The sequence below is a fragment of the Carlito syrichta genome, unplaced genomic scaffold, assembly GCF_000164805.1.
Source record: "Carlito syrichta isolate Samal-C Ts95f unplaced genomic scaffold, Tarsius_syrichta-2.0.1 Scaffold65441, whole genome shotgun sequence".
NCBI classification, from domain to species: Eukaryota; Metazoa; Chordata; class Mammalia; order Primates; family Tarsiidae; genus Carlito; species Carlito syrichta.
This window is the reverse complement of record NW_007009537.1, coordinates 743,629-758,207: the sequence shown is the minus strand read 5'-3', so window position 1 is coordinate 758,207 and position 14,579 is coordinate 743,629. Positions and strand designations below refer to the sequence as shown.

At 40.6% G+C, this 14,579-nt stretch overlaps 1 protein-coding gene across 6 annotated transcripts in view; it reads right to left on the bottom strand.

Moving 5' to 3' along the window:
* Positions 1-232: 232 nt before the first annotated feature.
* DTNA (dystrobrevin alpha) overlaps positions 233-14,579 on the bottom strand; it is a 300,965-nt gene continuing 286,618 nt past the window's right edge. For 5 of the 6 annotated variants that reach the window (XM_008051371.2, XM_008051378.1, XM_021708901.1 and 2 more), the window contains 4 exons: positions 12,738-12,906; positions 9,635-9,767; positions 7,162-7,210; positions 233-3,758 (listed from right to left, as the gene is read on the bottom strand). In XM_008051371.2, the coding sequence (XP_008049562.1) occupies positions 7,193-7,210; positions 9,635-9,767; positions 12,738-12,906 (320 nt within the window). In that variant the 3' untranslated portion in view covers positions 233-3,758; positions 7,162-7,192. The remainder of the gene's footprint in view (positions 3,759-7,161; positions 7,211-9,634; positions 9,768-12,737; positions 12,907-14,579) is intronic. The other variant, XM_021708883.1, reaches the window with a different exon arrangement.

The window sequence follows — 14,579 nt, the reverse complement described above, 5'->3', positions numbered from 1 at the left end:
AGCAAACTATCATCTCTATCAGATACTCATAGACATAATAAAACAGCAGAATGGTAAAAACAATGTGTCCCCCAAGGCACAGAAAGGTGATCTATTTTGTCTCAGTGACTCAATATTCCATCAATGGATTCTGCTTCACACTGGAAGTACTGACCTGTCTTCTTCCAACAGACTGTCTCCATGTTGCTTTAGGAAACATTGGTTGAAGCAAAAGAATAAAACATCTGAGATATAGTGTTTTTAAAAACATTTTTAATGAAGAAATAATTCCATTCCAAAATATAGACACACAATTAAATAGTTTAATCACTTCAAAATATAACATGTCCCCAGGATGTTCACACACACACGCGCACACACATACAAAACAGTACTTAACAGCAATACAAAAAAATCCATACAGTAGTAGTTTTGTTATGATACCAATGAATATTGTGAAATCTTTAGTGTCTCTGGATTGGTTATTTCAAATGATGTCAAATTGCAGTAGTCATAATTAAAAACCGCTTACAATTAATTAGCCTCAACATGTAACGTTTCTGATTTTTTTTTTCTCTTTTTGGTTCAGAAGTAAAAATACCCTTTCTTCTGAGGACACTGGAGTTCTTGTTTGTGGTTCCTTGGGTGGAATCAAACCAAGATGAAATCAGCAACCAAAGGCTGCCGAATTTACAAGATCTATCTACAGTTAACAGCCAAGAACTAATAAGAGTGGACAAAGATGATCAAAATAAAAGCAGACATCAGTGCTAAATTATGATGCAACAGTTTGGCTCATGCATATAAGAAAATACATAGTATATCACAACAAAGGCCACACACTCTTAATGCAATTCAGTTCACATTACTACTTACAAATGAACCTTCCCTGCCTTATAGTAGATCATTCAAGAATCCATTTTTCACAATCTCCAGCACATCTCCCTCTGACCAACCAAACTTACCCCGACTTCCGCCCTGACCAACCACAACTGATTCCTGAACACCATGCAGTAGATTTCACCTTCCTCTCCTCCTCCATTAACATGATGCTGTGGGGGAGGGTTGGCTGTGTTAGACCAGTGCTCATGAATAGGCCATCAGCTCTGATGGAGACGGATATGCAATTCATTGTGGAACAAGAAACAAATGACCCCCACAAGATGTAGTTGTAACTAATAGGACAAGTGAAACCTGCTGGGTTTGTATTTAGAACAGGCCCCAGAAGTAAATCTGAAGAGCCAAGGAAAGAAACCCACCAAAGAACACACAAACCCAAAATAACACACGCCATTTTGTCTCGGTTACACGACAGGGGTGCTTGAGTCTGGTCTCAGTGCTGACGTGGAGCTAAGAGAAAGAAAAGGTGGCTGGTTAGTCAGAAATTGGTCACTGGCGGCAGTTTCCAGAGTCCTTGCAATGGCTTTGTACGATGGTATCAACAACCATGTGATGGAGTTGGTTGGCAATGAAAGCTATGACAAGGGGGAAGGTTATCAGCAGAACAGTTTAAACCTTAGACGAACAAAGAGACAAGAATATGCCAGCTCGGTCCAGTCAGTGGCTGAGTGCCAGGGCTCTGAGTTCAAGAACTACCTGGCTATGATTTCGAGCTGATAGCAATGTAGGTAGCTGGGATGTAGTGGTTTTCAGTATTGAGTATGAGGCACCAGTGGCCACCTGCTCCATCTAGAGGTATGGTTTCACAGAGGATGGGCGGTGGGAAAGAGATGAACATTAAGACACACCAACAAAACCCGCAATAAAATCCATCTGTGCAAAGAAATCTGAGAACTGTGCAGTTGTGCCACTTTGGTGTCAGCCTGTGCTCAGGGACATTTGTCAGGCAGGTTCTCTGAAGGGATGTATGATTAAATACGCCTAGGGATGGAACCCTCACTAATGCCAATCAAGCACTTCACTATCCCCAAGGTTTTGTTTCAAAGGGCAGCCAAGGAGATGGTTTCTGACTAAATGCAGACATCTTACAGCCCTCTGCAGAGGGAGCTTGAAGATGTCAGGACTCAGCTGGGGACCCACCAACTACAGACTAGGTGTGAGGTGTGTAGGGATGGGAGAAGGTTGTTGCCAGCTCCCAAAGCAAAATTGAATCACAGAACCTTTCTTGCTTATTCTGAATAAGGCCTTTCAGAGACTTTATTATACAACTTTATTCTAAAGCAATAGCATCAGAATCACCTAGAGGGCTGATTAAAACTCAGATTGCTGGGCCCAACCTCCCAGAGTTTCTGATTCAGTAGGCCTGGGTTAAGGTCTAAGAATTTACATTTCTAAGACCTTCCTAGGCAATGCTGATGCTGCTGGTTTGGGAACACACTTTGAGAACGATTGTTCTAAAATGATGTTCTTTCCTTTAAAGAAGAAGAAGGAATTCCAGAGAAGCTGATAATTTAAATATGATGGTTCCAATATGCCACAGGCTTTTTTTTTTTTTTTTAATGAAATCTTGAAATAACTAGATTACTCCATTTCCCCCAGAATCCCTAAAGGAGGTCTTTGGGGACCTCATAAAGGACCATCAACAGTCATTATCCTCTTTTGCATCTGAACTCTTCATGTTCAAGTGCAAAATCCCAAGTCTTCTTTCACTTGACCACAGAAAGGCTGCATGCAGAACACCTGGTGGCCAGCTAAGGCAATACACATTCAGAAATAAAAGGAGAGTGAATGTTTGCAAGCGCACTTTAAGCCTGTACATTTAAAGCTGAAGGCCTCTAAACAACCTGATAGGGGAACTTGTGAATGAGCGGTGCTGTTAAAGACATGCTTCCTAGAGTCAAAACGAGAGGAACAAGACCATGGAAGAGCATAGATAACTTTAGTCCGTTTGGGGATCTTATGGCACCTGTGGTTTATAAACAGCTTTAGTAACGAGTATTTCAAAACATAGTTCACAGTTTTTAAGAAGATCTGTGCTGTTTTTAAAAACTAGATTCTATATAATTTGAATGCTGCCTTTTTTGAATATGATCTCTATTTGGAAAACATATTTACACTAAATTCTATGGCTGATTCATTAGAGTATCTTGAAAGAAAACAACCCTAAGTTGGAAAGAAGCCCCAAGGAAGGAATTATTCCTGGTGTGTTTGGTCCAAGTCACTGCTCACAGAGACTTGGAGTCAACTGCAGACTGTGCAGGCCAAGCACTGTTCTTGGCTCCCTGGCTCCAAGTCTGTACACTCAGGAACCAAAATCCTTCAGGGTTAGTGAATAATTGCAAGTGGTTGTTTTTTTCCAATGACTGTGGAAAAAAAAAATGTACAGTGTATAATCAACTGTTTTGCTAAAATCTCAAAGAATCCAGAAATCAAACTTCTAGCTATAAACAGTATTAATATTGTCAAATTGTCATTGTAAACTGAACAGGTTCAATATCATGTGCAAAGGTTTAAAATGCTTGTTAATACTGCCATCGTGTGTAACAGCAGCATGAGTTTTCAGCCTGTGTTTGTTTTTGTTAACCAGGGATGAGTCATGTTACAGAAGATGTAACTGATAAGTTAGCTTTGAACAGAAGTCTTTTTTTTTTTCCTTCTCAAACACACACCTATGAACTACAAATCTTAGAACACAAAGTTAGCTGCACTATAGTCATCAGAACACATCTGTAGGGGCGGGGGTTTGTCGGGAGCTGCTGGGTGTGGTGGTTCCTCTGTCCGGTGAGGCTGCTGCCAGGCTGCTGTCATCCTCCTCTGTGTGGCTCTCCATCATCACCAGCTTTCATGTAACTTTCATCATCTGTCTGACTATAGCTTGCCTGGGAATAAGGAATGTGTCATTTTTTTTTTAAGAGGAAAATTGATTCTTGAAAGAATTAGGATTATGAAGCTTAGGGTCCCCCACCATTCCCTAACATGCACACGCACACATGCACACACACACATACTCTTCCTATGAAAATCAGCAATGAATGCCCTGGGACAATGTGTGAGACTGCACCTTCTAGAAGGGAGGGCAGGAAGTCCTCCTTGTTGAGTCTCTTTCTTAATGGGTATTGGAGGCATTTGGAGGGTTAAAGTAACACAAACAGACATATGTGTACTGTCCTCAGGACAAGGGGATAAGACTACGGAGACACCATTAGATTGCCATGTTGATTCTCTTAAAAAATCAACTTTTGATGGTACAGTACCCCAATTTCTGAAGTTAGGATGTGACTGGCCACGGAGAGTGGTGTACCATGGGTACAGAGGATTAAAAAGGGACAGATGCAAGATGTGAGCATGTACCATTATATATACTGTTTGTTCAAAAGTGGCTAGCTTGAAAGAAAACAACCTCAAGTTGGAAAAATGCCCCAGAGAATGGGTCATTCCTCTTCACTCTTTAGTACCGTGTGCTAATAAGTGTACATTTATGTTCAAATAGGCCTAAAGCTCTTTGAGCAGAAGATGAGTCCTCTGTGTCTCTGGAGTTCACCTTCTGTCCATTCCCCAGGTAGAGGGCTCTGCCTTGGTGGATGACTAATTGACATCAAGCCAATGAATCTGGCTTTAGGACTCTCAGATAAGATGTGCATATACTTTGGGATCATTTCTAGTCTTGCATTACAGACAGAAAGTCCAAACAGAATATATTTTAATAACATAAGCCTCTCTCAAATGTCAACTGTATTTCTTGGCTACATTCAGAAAAATTACAGTAAGCAAGAACTAGCCATAAGATGAAAAGCCAGTAGCTTCTGCAGTGTTCCAGGTGTTTTAAATACATTTTGCCTATGTGGCTGATTTGGTGACAGGTTGGTTCATGTTTAGAGCTCTGCGGAATTCCAGCTAGGTAGGGTACAGACTGTGGTAAGTGGCAGAGGCCACAACTGTGTAATTTTTCACTGCCAAATTTGCAACCAAAGAGTTTAAAAAATGGCCTAAGAACTTCCAGAGTACTGACATTTTTGGCTTTTAGATATAAGAACAAAATGTCACTTTTTAATCTGGGTTTCTATCAAAGCCATTTTATTAAGCTTTTCAAAAAATATTTTTCTAAGAACTAGCTACTGATGTTTGAATAATGTACAGAACAAAAATGGTCAAATTACTGGAGCTAAGAGAAAGAAAATGCTTTTAAAGGAAAAGGCTTGCTCCTTTGGGACTAGGCTTGTTATAACTGGAGTGGATATTTTCAGAAACAGCTCCTGGGAATTTTTCCACTCTAGCTGTAATGAATCAGGAGAGCATAGACTGTAGCACTCTCACATCCAAGGGAGCTGGAATAGAGTGCGGTCGATAAGACCCTTCCTCACCATTCCTAAAGTATGTATCATCCTAACAACTATGCCATGATTACTACTTGCTTAGTCTTACCCTAAGAACTGAGACAGGACATGAGCAGTGTTTGAGCTAGCTTGCATTCTTTACTAATTGATATTTCATTTAAGAGATGCATATTCCTTTTTTAAAATAAGCAGCCAGCATTAATAGAGTTTACTGCTTGCCACACTATAGACCAATGGGATTTCATGGTAGGAAAGACTGTTTTTTTTGTTTTGTTTTGTTTTTAGAGATGAGGTCTATGTTGCCCACGCTGGCCTCGAATTCTTGGGCTCAAGCAATCATCCTGCCTCAGCCTTCCAAAATGCTGGGATCACAGGCATGAGCCACAGGCCAGGCACGGAAAGGCTGGTCTAATTCACGTAAATGTAAGCCTTTGGGCCAGTGCAGTTAGACTCCTGTGAGAGGCATTTTAACTTTGAACTATAAGAGGCATCTAAATGACCTTTAGCTTGAGCCAGAGAAACCACTTAAACATATAAAATAAGCCAGGTTCGGTGGCTCAGCCTGTAATCCCGTGCCTTTGGGAGGCTGAGGTGAGTGGATTGCCTGAGCCTGCGGGTTCAAGACCCGCCTGGGCAGCAAGACCTCATCTCTACAATAAATCAAAAAAATCAGCCGGGCATGGTAGCGCATGCCTGTAATTCTGGCTACTTGGAAGGCTGAAGTGGAAGGATCACCGGAGCCCAGCGGGTCGAGGCTGTGGTGGCCGGGAGTGGCCACTGCACTCCAGTCTGGGCGACAGAGTGAGACTCCAACTCAAAAAAAAAACCAAAAAAAACCCCATATAAAATAGTGTAACCAAAGGCATGTCAACTCACTGTACATAGCTGATTCCTTGCCTTGTTTATAAACATGGGGAGATAGCAAGCAAGTTCTGAGTCCCAGAGTTTCCTATTCACTTCCATAAACACTATAGCTACTCCCAGGCATTGGGTTGCTGTAAAAGCACTAAGCACAGGGGCAGGCATATATGTGTATGTTCATAATAAATGATAGTCTTCCACTAAGACAAGCTCTTTAGAAAACTATATCCTGGGGGGTGGGGGCACAACTCCTCTGTGAGGCAAGTATTATGCTATATGTTATGCCGGAGAAACTGAGGCAAATATGGTTTAATAATTTGCCTGATGTTTCACTGCTAGGATTTGGAGACACCCATATTTAAAGTCAGGCCTATTAGAGTGCAGACCACCACACTCAAGTGATTGTGCCAGTCAAATGCTGTGCCCTTTACATTAAAAAATGACTGAAGACTCTTCGGGCATTTAGGTAGATCCTGGAATGGGTTCACATGCCTTAAACATGATATTGTAAATTGGTTTCTCTCCTGCTGAATTTTACAACGGATTTGAATCATCAGTTGTTCCAAAAAGATTAGGCTGCAGAGTTTTTCTGCTGTTTTGATTCTTTTGCTTTCTCTAACATTACATGATTTTGTTTTCACTTGTTAAGGTACATGCATTTGAGTTTTTGGGCCCTAAGTATTAATTGTGATAGAAATGCTGGTCCATCTCTAGAGCTGCTGAATTTTCCCTCTAAAGCACTAGGGAGGTTACAAACACTGAAGCCGTTAGGGAATGGTGATGTGACTATATGCACTGCATAGCCACAGGGGATTATTAGGGTATCTCTGGGGTTGCAGAGGTTCCTGTGCCAATTTTCCTAATTAATCGAGTAAAAAGTCAGCTCTGAAGATGTCTGACAAATCTCCATTGGATTATGATGAAACACTCTATAGACTGAAATGATTCTTTGATATCAGCAGGGAAGGAGGACATTCTATCACATAAAAAGAAACAGCTAAGAGGAAGTGATTGTGAATTAAGGTTATAAGTTATCAGAATTAGGTGTACAGTGGCCACATTTCCTCCTAAATAAGAAGGTACTTACTTGAGAGGAGAGTGATAAAAGGATATTGCATTCAACCTTGCAAGCTGACCTGTGGGTGACAAAGGACACAAACAAGAAAGGTGACATGTCAAGTCTGTGATGCAGTCAAGCCGGTGAATTACTTGGCTGGAAGCCATGCACAAGGACAGAGTGAGAGAGAGAGAGAGAGAGAGAGAGAGTCCAGTGAATGAAAGTAGCATTCCAATCTATCCAACAACCATATGGGTTCACAGAGCATTCAAGGAAAACTACTTCAATGTTTTCCAAGGAATACATATGTCTTGAGTGGGGACACACAGACTTGTTATATCCTCCTAGCCTCTTCCCTGCCCTTTCCTTTGAAGTCATAAGGCATGGAAAAGAAAGGAAAAAGAGAAGAAGCTTAAGAGTCACCAGAAAAACACCAACAGGATTTTAAGTGATTATCAGAAATTCCCTTCATTTTACTCATATAAGATTAAATTCATAATTCATTAAAATAGCTAAAAATCTAATGTTTTATATGGAATGGTGAAAGGCTGACTCCTTTAATTAAAAAAAAATAGAAAAAAAAACTCTAGAATTTTTTAGGTACAATTGCCACCAAAATCCAGAAAATGATATGAGCGCTAAGATGGAGGCCTAACGGGCGCCTCTAATCGTATGAACCAGAACATTGGTTGTTTAGCATCATTTCTGTCTCCTTGTATGCAGCAGAGTCAAATGAGTTATGTGTAGGAATGCCAGCCCTCAGAGTTCCCAGACAAGCCCTGGTAATTTCATTTCAGGCTCATTTTCTTCTGTGGATGAGCCATAGAAGACACAAAGAAGGAATGCTCACCAGGGGTTTGCATCCTGAAGATTTTGCTTCTGTAGGTTGGAAGCATAGCTCTATGTACATGGTCACTCCCCGCCCCCCCCATCTTTTCTTTGGTTTAGTTGCTTCTGAAATGTGGTCATTAAACTGGAAAGGCTAATGGAACATTCCAAAGAGGCAAAGCTTTTGGTTTTCTATCTTTTGGGTGGAGTTGGTGGGCTTCCTCTCCCTCTTGATACATTCTTCTTGGAAAAATATTTCAAGGCTTCATCTATAAACATACGAGAAGTAGGAGCTAATGTATTCTCTCTGCTTCTCTTTTCTTCACTATGAGAGTAAGAGAGTAAGAGAGCCATAAAAATGTACAGAAAGGTTGGGCATGGAGACTCATGACTATAATCCTAGCACTTTGAAAAGCTGAGGCAGGAGGATCACCTGAAGCTGGGTGTTCAAGACCAGCCTGGGCAACAGAGATCCCATCTGTACAACTTAAAAAAAAAATTAGCTGGGCATGGTGGCACATGCCTGAAGTCCCAGCTACTTTGGAGGATGAGGTGGGAGGATCACTTGAGCCTAGGAGTTTGAGGCTACAGTGAGATATGATTGCATCACTGCACTTCAGTCTGGGCAACAGAGAGAGAGACCCTGTCCCCACTCCCCCCCAAAAAGTGTGGAATAAGCTTGTCTGGCCACTGAACAGAAAGTCCAACAAGATAAAATAATCCTCAGGGCTGTGGGAGATAGTTGGTCTCAGTCAAACAAACATCCCTGAACTCCCAGAACCCCAATTTAACACCTGCGGATTGAAGGGGAAAGAAACATACCAGGAAAACAGATAAGGCAGTAGAACAATCTCCCTGTGGAAGAGGCATTGCCTTTAGGATGAGTTGCTAATTTCACTTATTCCCAATTGCATATGTTAGGTTCACTGAATTCTCAGATGGTTTAATCTACTCCAGTACATCTGAAAGTCTACCCTTCCACACCTCATTAAACACGGGTCTGAAGTTCCCCCAACACATTATCGTGAGGTTTGCCACTCTCCTACTCACATTTGGCAGGAAATGGGCAACTAGGGAGGCTGAGGACAGATATAGATAATTCAAGGGAAGAGGTGCATTTAGCTTATTCACTTTCCTTGTGCCCTGTTCTTTGAATCCATGTGCGTTAAATGTATATGAGATAAAGCATCTTTTTTTTTTTTTTTTTTTTTTACTTGAGGTCTCATTCTGTCGCCCAGGTTGGAGTGCAGTGGGATGATCATGGCTCACTACAGCCTCAACTTCCCAGGTTCAGGCAGTCCCTCAGCCTCAGTCTCCCCAAGTAGCTGGGACAACAGGCATGTGCTACTATATCCAGTGTGAGTCACCATGTACAGTCTAAAGCATCTTTCTTAATGGTTCCGAAAGAGTTTGGACTGTTAGTTACCATGTATTTGCCAATATAGCAAGGACTCTTTTCATTTTCTAGACCAAAATTTATAAGAATATGTGGTGAGCTCTAGTAGGAGTATTTAATTTATTTATTTATACGTGGACTAAGGAGTGCCATCAGAATATTCTGGGAAGGAAGGGCGGGAGGAAGGAGAAGGCACTGTTTTTGCAAGTCGTGTAAAAGACCCAGCTCCGAAGGGGCTGGAGCAGGAGTCGGGGCCTGGGGTGGGCCTGGTCCCTGTACCTGATAGGCCTCATCCTGCAGTTTCTGTTTCAGGTATTCCTCCATCTTGAGCTCGTTCTCCAGCTGCCGGACAGAGTCATTCTCATAGTTTTCGTCCTCGGGCCGTACGTAGGGATCCCCCTCTTCTGTCACCCTGGGGATAAACCACAGATGGCATTTTAGAGCAAACTGTAAAAGAGAGGAGCAAGTGGAATTCACATGTGAGCTGTGGTTTTGTTGGCAAATTTATTTCCCCCTACTCCTCCAAGTCACTTTTGTGTCTTCTTTTACCTAAAGAAAAACTTAAAAATATTTAGGAGGTTTGGAGAAAGATAGGATCAAGGTATTTTCATACACACATTTTCTTTATGGTACTCTGGTGATCATTGGTCACCTATGCTTTTCTAGGGACTACAGGAATGGGTCGGCTCTTTAAATGTTCTACAGTCTTAAGAAAACAAAAAGGCAGACTTATCTTTTGAGGGAATATAAAGTTTTCTCAATCTGAAGATTTTTTCTTTAATGGAACACTTTCTTGAATGGAACCCAAGAACACTTTCTGTAAGGAGAGTGAGCCCTCTAGTGAAATAATGCTTAAGAACATTGTTCATAATTTAACTCTCTTTGTGTAACACACACACACACACACACACACACACACACACACACACACACACACACACTCACTCATGGGTAATTTAATAGTAGAATCAAGTCTCAGAATATCAGCTAGTTGATGCCAGGATGGCTGATACTCTAACCCATGACTCTAAACCTTTAAAATGTATACTGGTTCTGAATCTAAAAAAAAAATCATTTAAATGGTTCATTTCTAATATGAAATAAATAGATAAGAACGACCTCATTCACAAATGTGGGACTCCATCTCCATCCCACATGGAGCTGAACATACAAGTTCACGACTTAAATCATATAACTAAAAATTCTCAGGGTAAAACACAGTTTCACAGTTTAGACAGTACAGATATTGAAATAGTCCCTAAAATGAAAAGTGCGGTCAAGGAGAAGTTTCTGGGCTGGCACTTAAATGTCATTGTTCTTGTTTATTTATTTCTGTACGACATGTTCTTGTTATTTTTGGAGGTTTGGGGTCAACCAAAATGGGTCTGTCTAGGCCTCTTTGAACTTTTCCTCCTGAACACTGAGTCACATGTTGGTGGCTGGTACTGCTACTCAGCACACCAGGGAGAGCAAATTGGGGTGGCTTTAATAGTCTTGGATTTTTAGACATGGAAGGAACAAAGAAGTTTTAGGTAATCACCATGAAAATGCTTAATAACAAAAATTCAGAGCAGGTGTGGTGGCTCATACCTGTAATCCCACTACTTTGTCATACTGAGATGAGAGGATTTGTTTAAGCCCAGGAGTTAGAGACCAGCCTAGGCAATATAGTGAGACCTCATCTCTACAAAAATCAAAGAATTAGCCAGGCACAGTGGCACATTGTCTCAGGTACTCGGGAGGATGAGGCTGAAGGATCACCTGAGCCCAGGAGGTAGAGACTTTGGTGAGCCATTTTCTTACCACTGTACTCCAGCCTGGGTGACAGAGTGAGAGCCCAACTCAAAAACAAAACACAAAACCAAAAATAGATATGCATTTGCCAGGCAAAACAGATGACAATTAATTCACCATTCTGAATAACAAACAACTCCAACAATTCTAAATTATAGAGGAAAGGAAAAGAAAGCAAACGATAATGAAAAGCAGCAGCATACTGTCATTTTAACTTATGTGACCAGAGCTTTGCTTTGATCTTATACTCTGGGGCTTCATGGCTCTCAGACCACTTCTCTTGATCATTCTCCATGATCACCGATCTCTTATTTACTCTGTGTATTGAGAGCCAAAATATCAGAAAGACCTCTGGTTAGTTTCTTCTTTGGGTCTTTAAAACAGCCAGTTTATTTTTATAGACTAGTCTGAAGTACTTTCACATTAAGCAACGACATCACACTTCTGCGGTTGTTTTGGTGTTCAGCAATCCCTTTCCTGGTCTCTGGGTTGGCCTCTGCCCACGTTTCTGTCACTCCGTGAGCCTCCTTCTCCTAATGGCCCAGTTTCTTGACTTCCTTTGTTTTAGCCTCTTCCCTCCCAAGCTGAGTTCTGCAGCTCCATCCTGTCTCTGGCTTTGTTTCTCAGCTGATTACTTTGAGCTGACCCAAGGTCACAGAAAATTCAGTGGGGATGTCACAGATGCTGCTGGCTTCGAGCGGGCTACGGGAACTTAACTGGGTGAAAACCTTGGCAAATGAAGCTTTCAGGGGTCAGATTTACATACATCCAACAAGTCAACCAATTTGGATTTCTTTATAATGATATTTTACACATTTACTTATTTCCATTCCATGTTCTTTGTATAATAGTCCTCACACCATTTCTGAACAGAGACTTCACTAGCATCACGGTGTTCCCTAAGTGCAAATATAGCAAATTCAGAATATAGAATGGTGTAACTCCAGACAAGTCTGTGAGTCCTGGAGGAACAGTTATTCCATATTATTTGTGTTTAGCACTAGCAGAGCACCTTGGGAGCACCCTGGGAGATTTCAATATGCACTGGCTGGTTTAGGTTATTGACACTCTGGAAATTGTAAAAGGGAAAAAAATCAAAATGTCACATTTAAAGATAGCACCTCTACATCTTCGGGTAGGAAAAAAAAACTATCATCCCTTTCCCAAATAAAAAACTAGGACAGACACGGTGCTGTAACATGCCTGTAATCCCAGCCCTTTGGGAGGCTGAGTTGGGAGGATCGCTTGAGCCCAGGAGTTCGAGACCAGCCTGGGCAGCACAATGTGACCTTATCTCTACAAAAAAGTTAAAACAATAAGCCAGATGTGGTGGCATATGCCTGTATTCCCAACCAATCAGGAGGTAAGGCTGAAGGATCACCTGGGTCTAGAAGGTCAAGGCTGTGGTGGGCTATGTTTGTGCCACTGCCCTCTAGTCGGGGCAACAGAGTGAGACCCCCACTCAAACAAAACAAAACAAAAACAGAAAACAAGACAAAGTAAAAACTACAGTGCTGTTTGATTTTCTTATTCCTCTGTACAGATTGTTCTGTTTCCTAGAAAATGCATCCAAGCGGAAGATACTTACATGTCACTGCGCATGGTACTTGTGGTAGCTCCACTGTGAATGTAGCCAGGTTTTCGGGCATGAATTTGTGCTAGAAAAGCCTTTTCAGAGGTTGGTGATGGGACAAGGTCCTCAAACTGAGACCGTGCAAATTCAGAATCCACATTACTCTCCGTTTCACTTCCTACCTCTAGGTGCAATTGAAGAAATAGAGAATGACTTATTAGATTTTTTTTTATGACCTGCAAAAAAAGGACTAGGCTTAACATAAATCAACCTGTGCTGCATAAAACATTAACCAGTTATTTTACATTAGTCAAATACATGTTTATCTTTTCAAAATAAGAATGGACATTGATACAAATTACTATACAAATATTTGGTATACAGCATTCTCTTTTTTAACTCAGAAATTTTATGAAGAATTTTTGTGTCTTAGTAACTGACTTAGTAACTGACTTAACTTCTTTTTCCCCCTCTAGAAAAGTCTTCATTAAAATTGTTACTTTTACTCAATATTGTTATGAATAATTTTTGTGTCTTAGTAACGGACTTAATTTCTTTCTCCCCCTCTATAAAAGTCTTCATTAAAGTTGTTACTTTTGCTTAATATTGCTCTAATTTAGGAAACATGAACCTAAAATATTATAATCAATATTACTAATATTTCAAATAATTATAAGAATATAAACTAATAGTTTATATTCCTTCAACAATATTCCTTCAATAAGAATAACTTTTTAGTTGTCTTTTGTTAGGGCAGTGGGTACATGATATCATGATGTATTAAATAATGTTATTTATTCTATTTTGTGATTTTAATCTAAAATAGCAGCAACAATTTTCAATTACTTTATTCTTATTAGAGAGGCTTCAAGGAATTAAAGTCTAGGAATTTTTTTTTAATACTAAAGTTTTATTTCTTACAATGGTTGTAATCTCAACAATAAGACCACAGTCTCGCCAGACAAATATCTTGCTAGGTATGATTTAAGAAATATATGGAGATGTATTAGTAACTGGTAAGATGTTTATTTGCATATTCATGATGCTAAATGTTTTTATTTTTTTTTCTTTTTGAGTTGGGATCTCACTCTGTTGCCCAGGTTGGAGTACAGGCACAATTACACCTCACTGCAGCCTTGACCTCCTGGGCTCAAGTAATCCTCCTGTCTCAACCTCCCAAAGTACAGGGATGACAGGTGTGAACCATCACGTCTGGCCTCTGCTGCTGAAGTTTTTAAAACTCTTTGTAGTATTAGAAGGATAAAGAGTTTCCTCCAATTTTTTATTACTTATTTTCTGGGCAGATCTTTTCCGAGATATCACAAAGGTAGATTTCAGTTTGGCCTCATTCAAATGATCAAGGATTCCAAATTAACGGAGTCTATACAGATAAAGGACACATTTGACCATATAAAATAACTTTAGCATCATGTTGTTTTAGATTGCCATATATACTAACAGTGGCTATCTTTGGATCCTAGAATTATAAGCTAATTTTAACATTTTTCTTTATTCTTTTCTGCATTTTCAAACTTTCTTCATTGAATATCTACTAAGAGTCTTCCTTTTTTTTTGAGTTGGAGTCTAACTATGTCACCCAGACTGGAGTGCAGTGGCTGCTCCCGGCCACCGCAGCCTCGACCTGCTGGGCTCTGGAGATCCTTCGCCTCAGCCCTCCAAGTAGCTGGAACTACAGGCGCATGCTACCACACCCGGCTAATTTTTTTTTTTTATTTATTGTAGAGATGAGGTCTCGCCAAGTTGCCCAGGCGAGTCTCAAACCTGTGGGCTCAGGCAATTCACTCACCTCAGCCTCCCAAAGGCATGGGATTACAGGCTTTTACTAAGAGTCTTCTA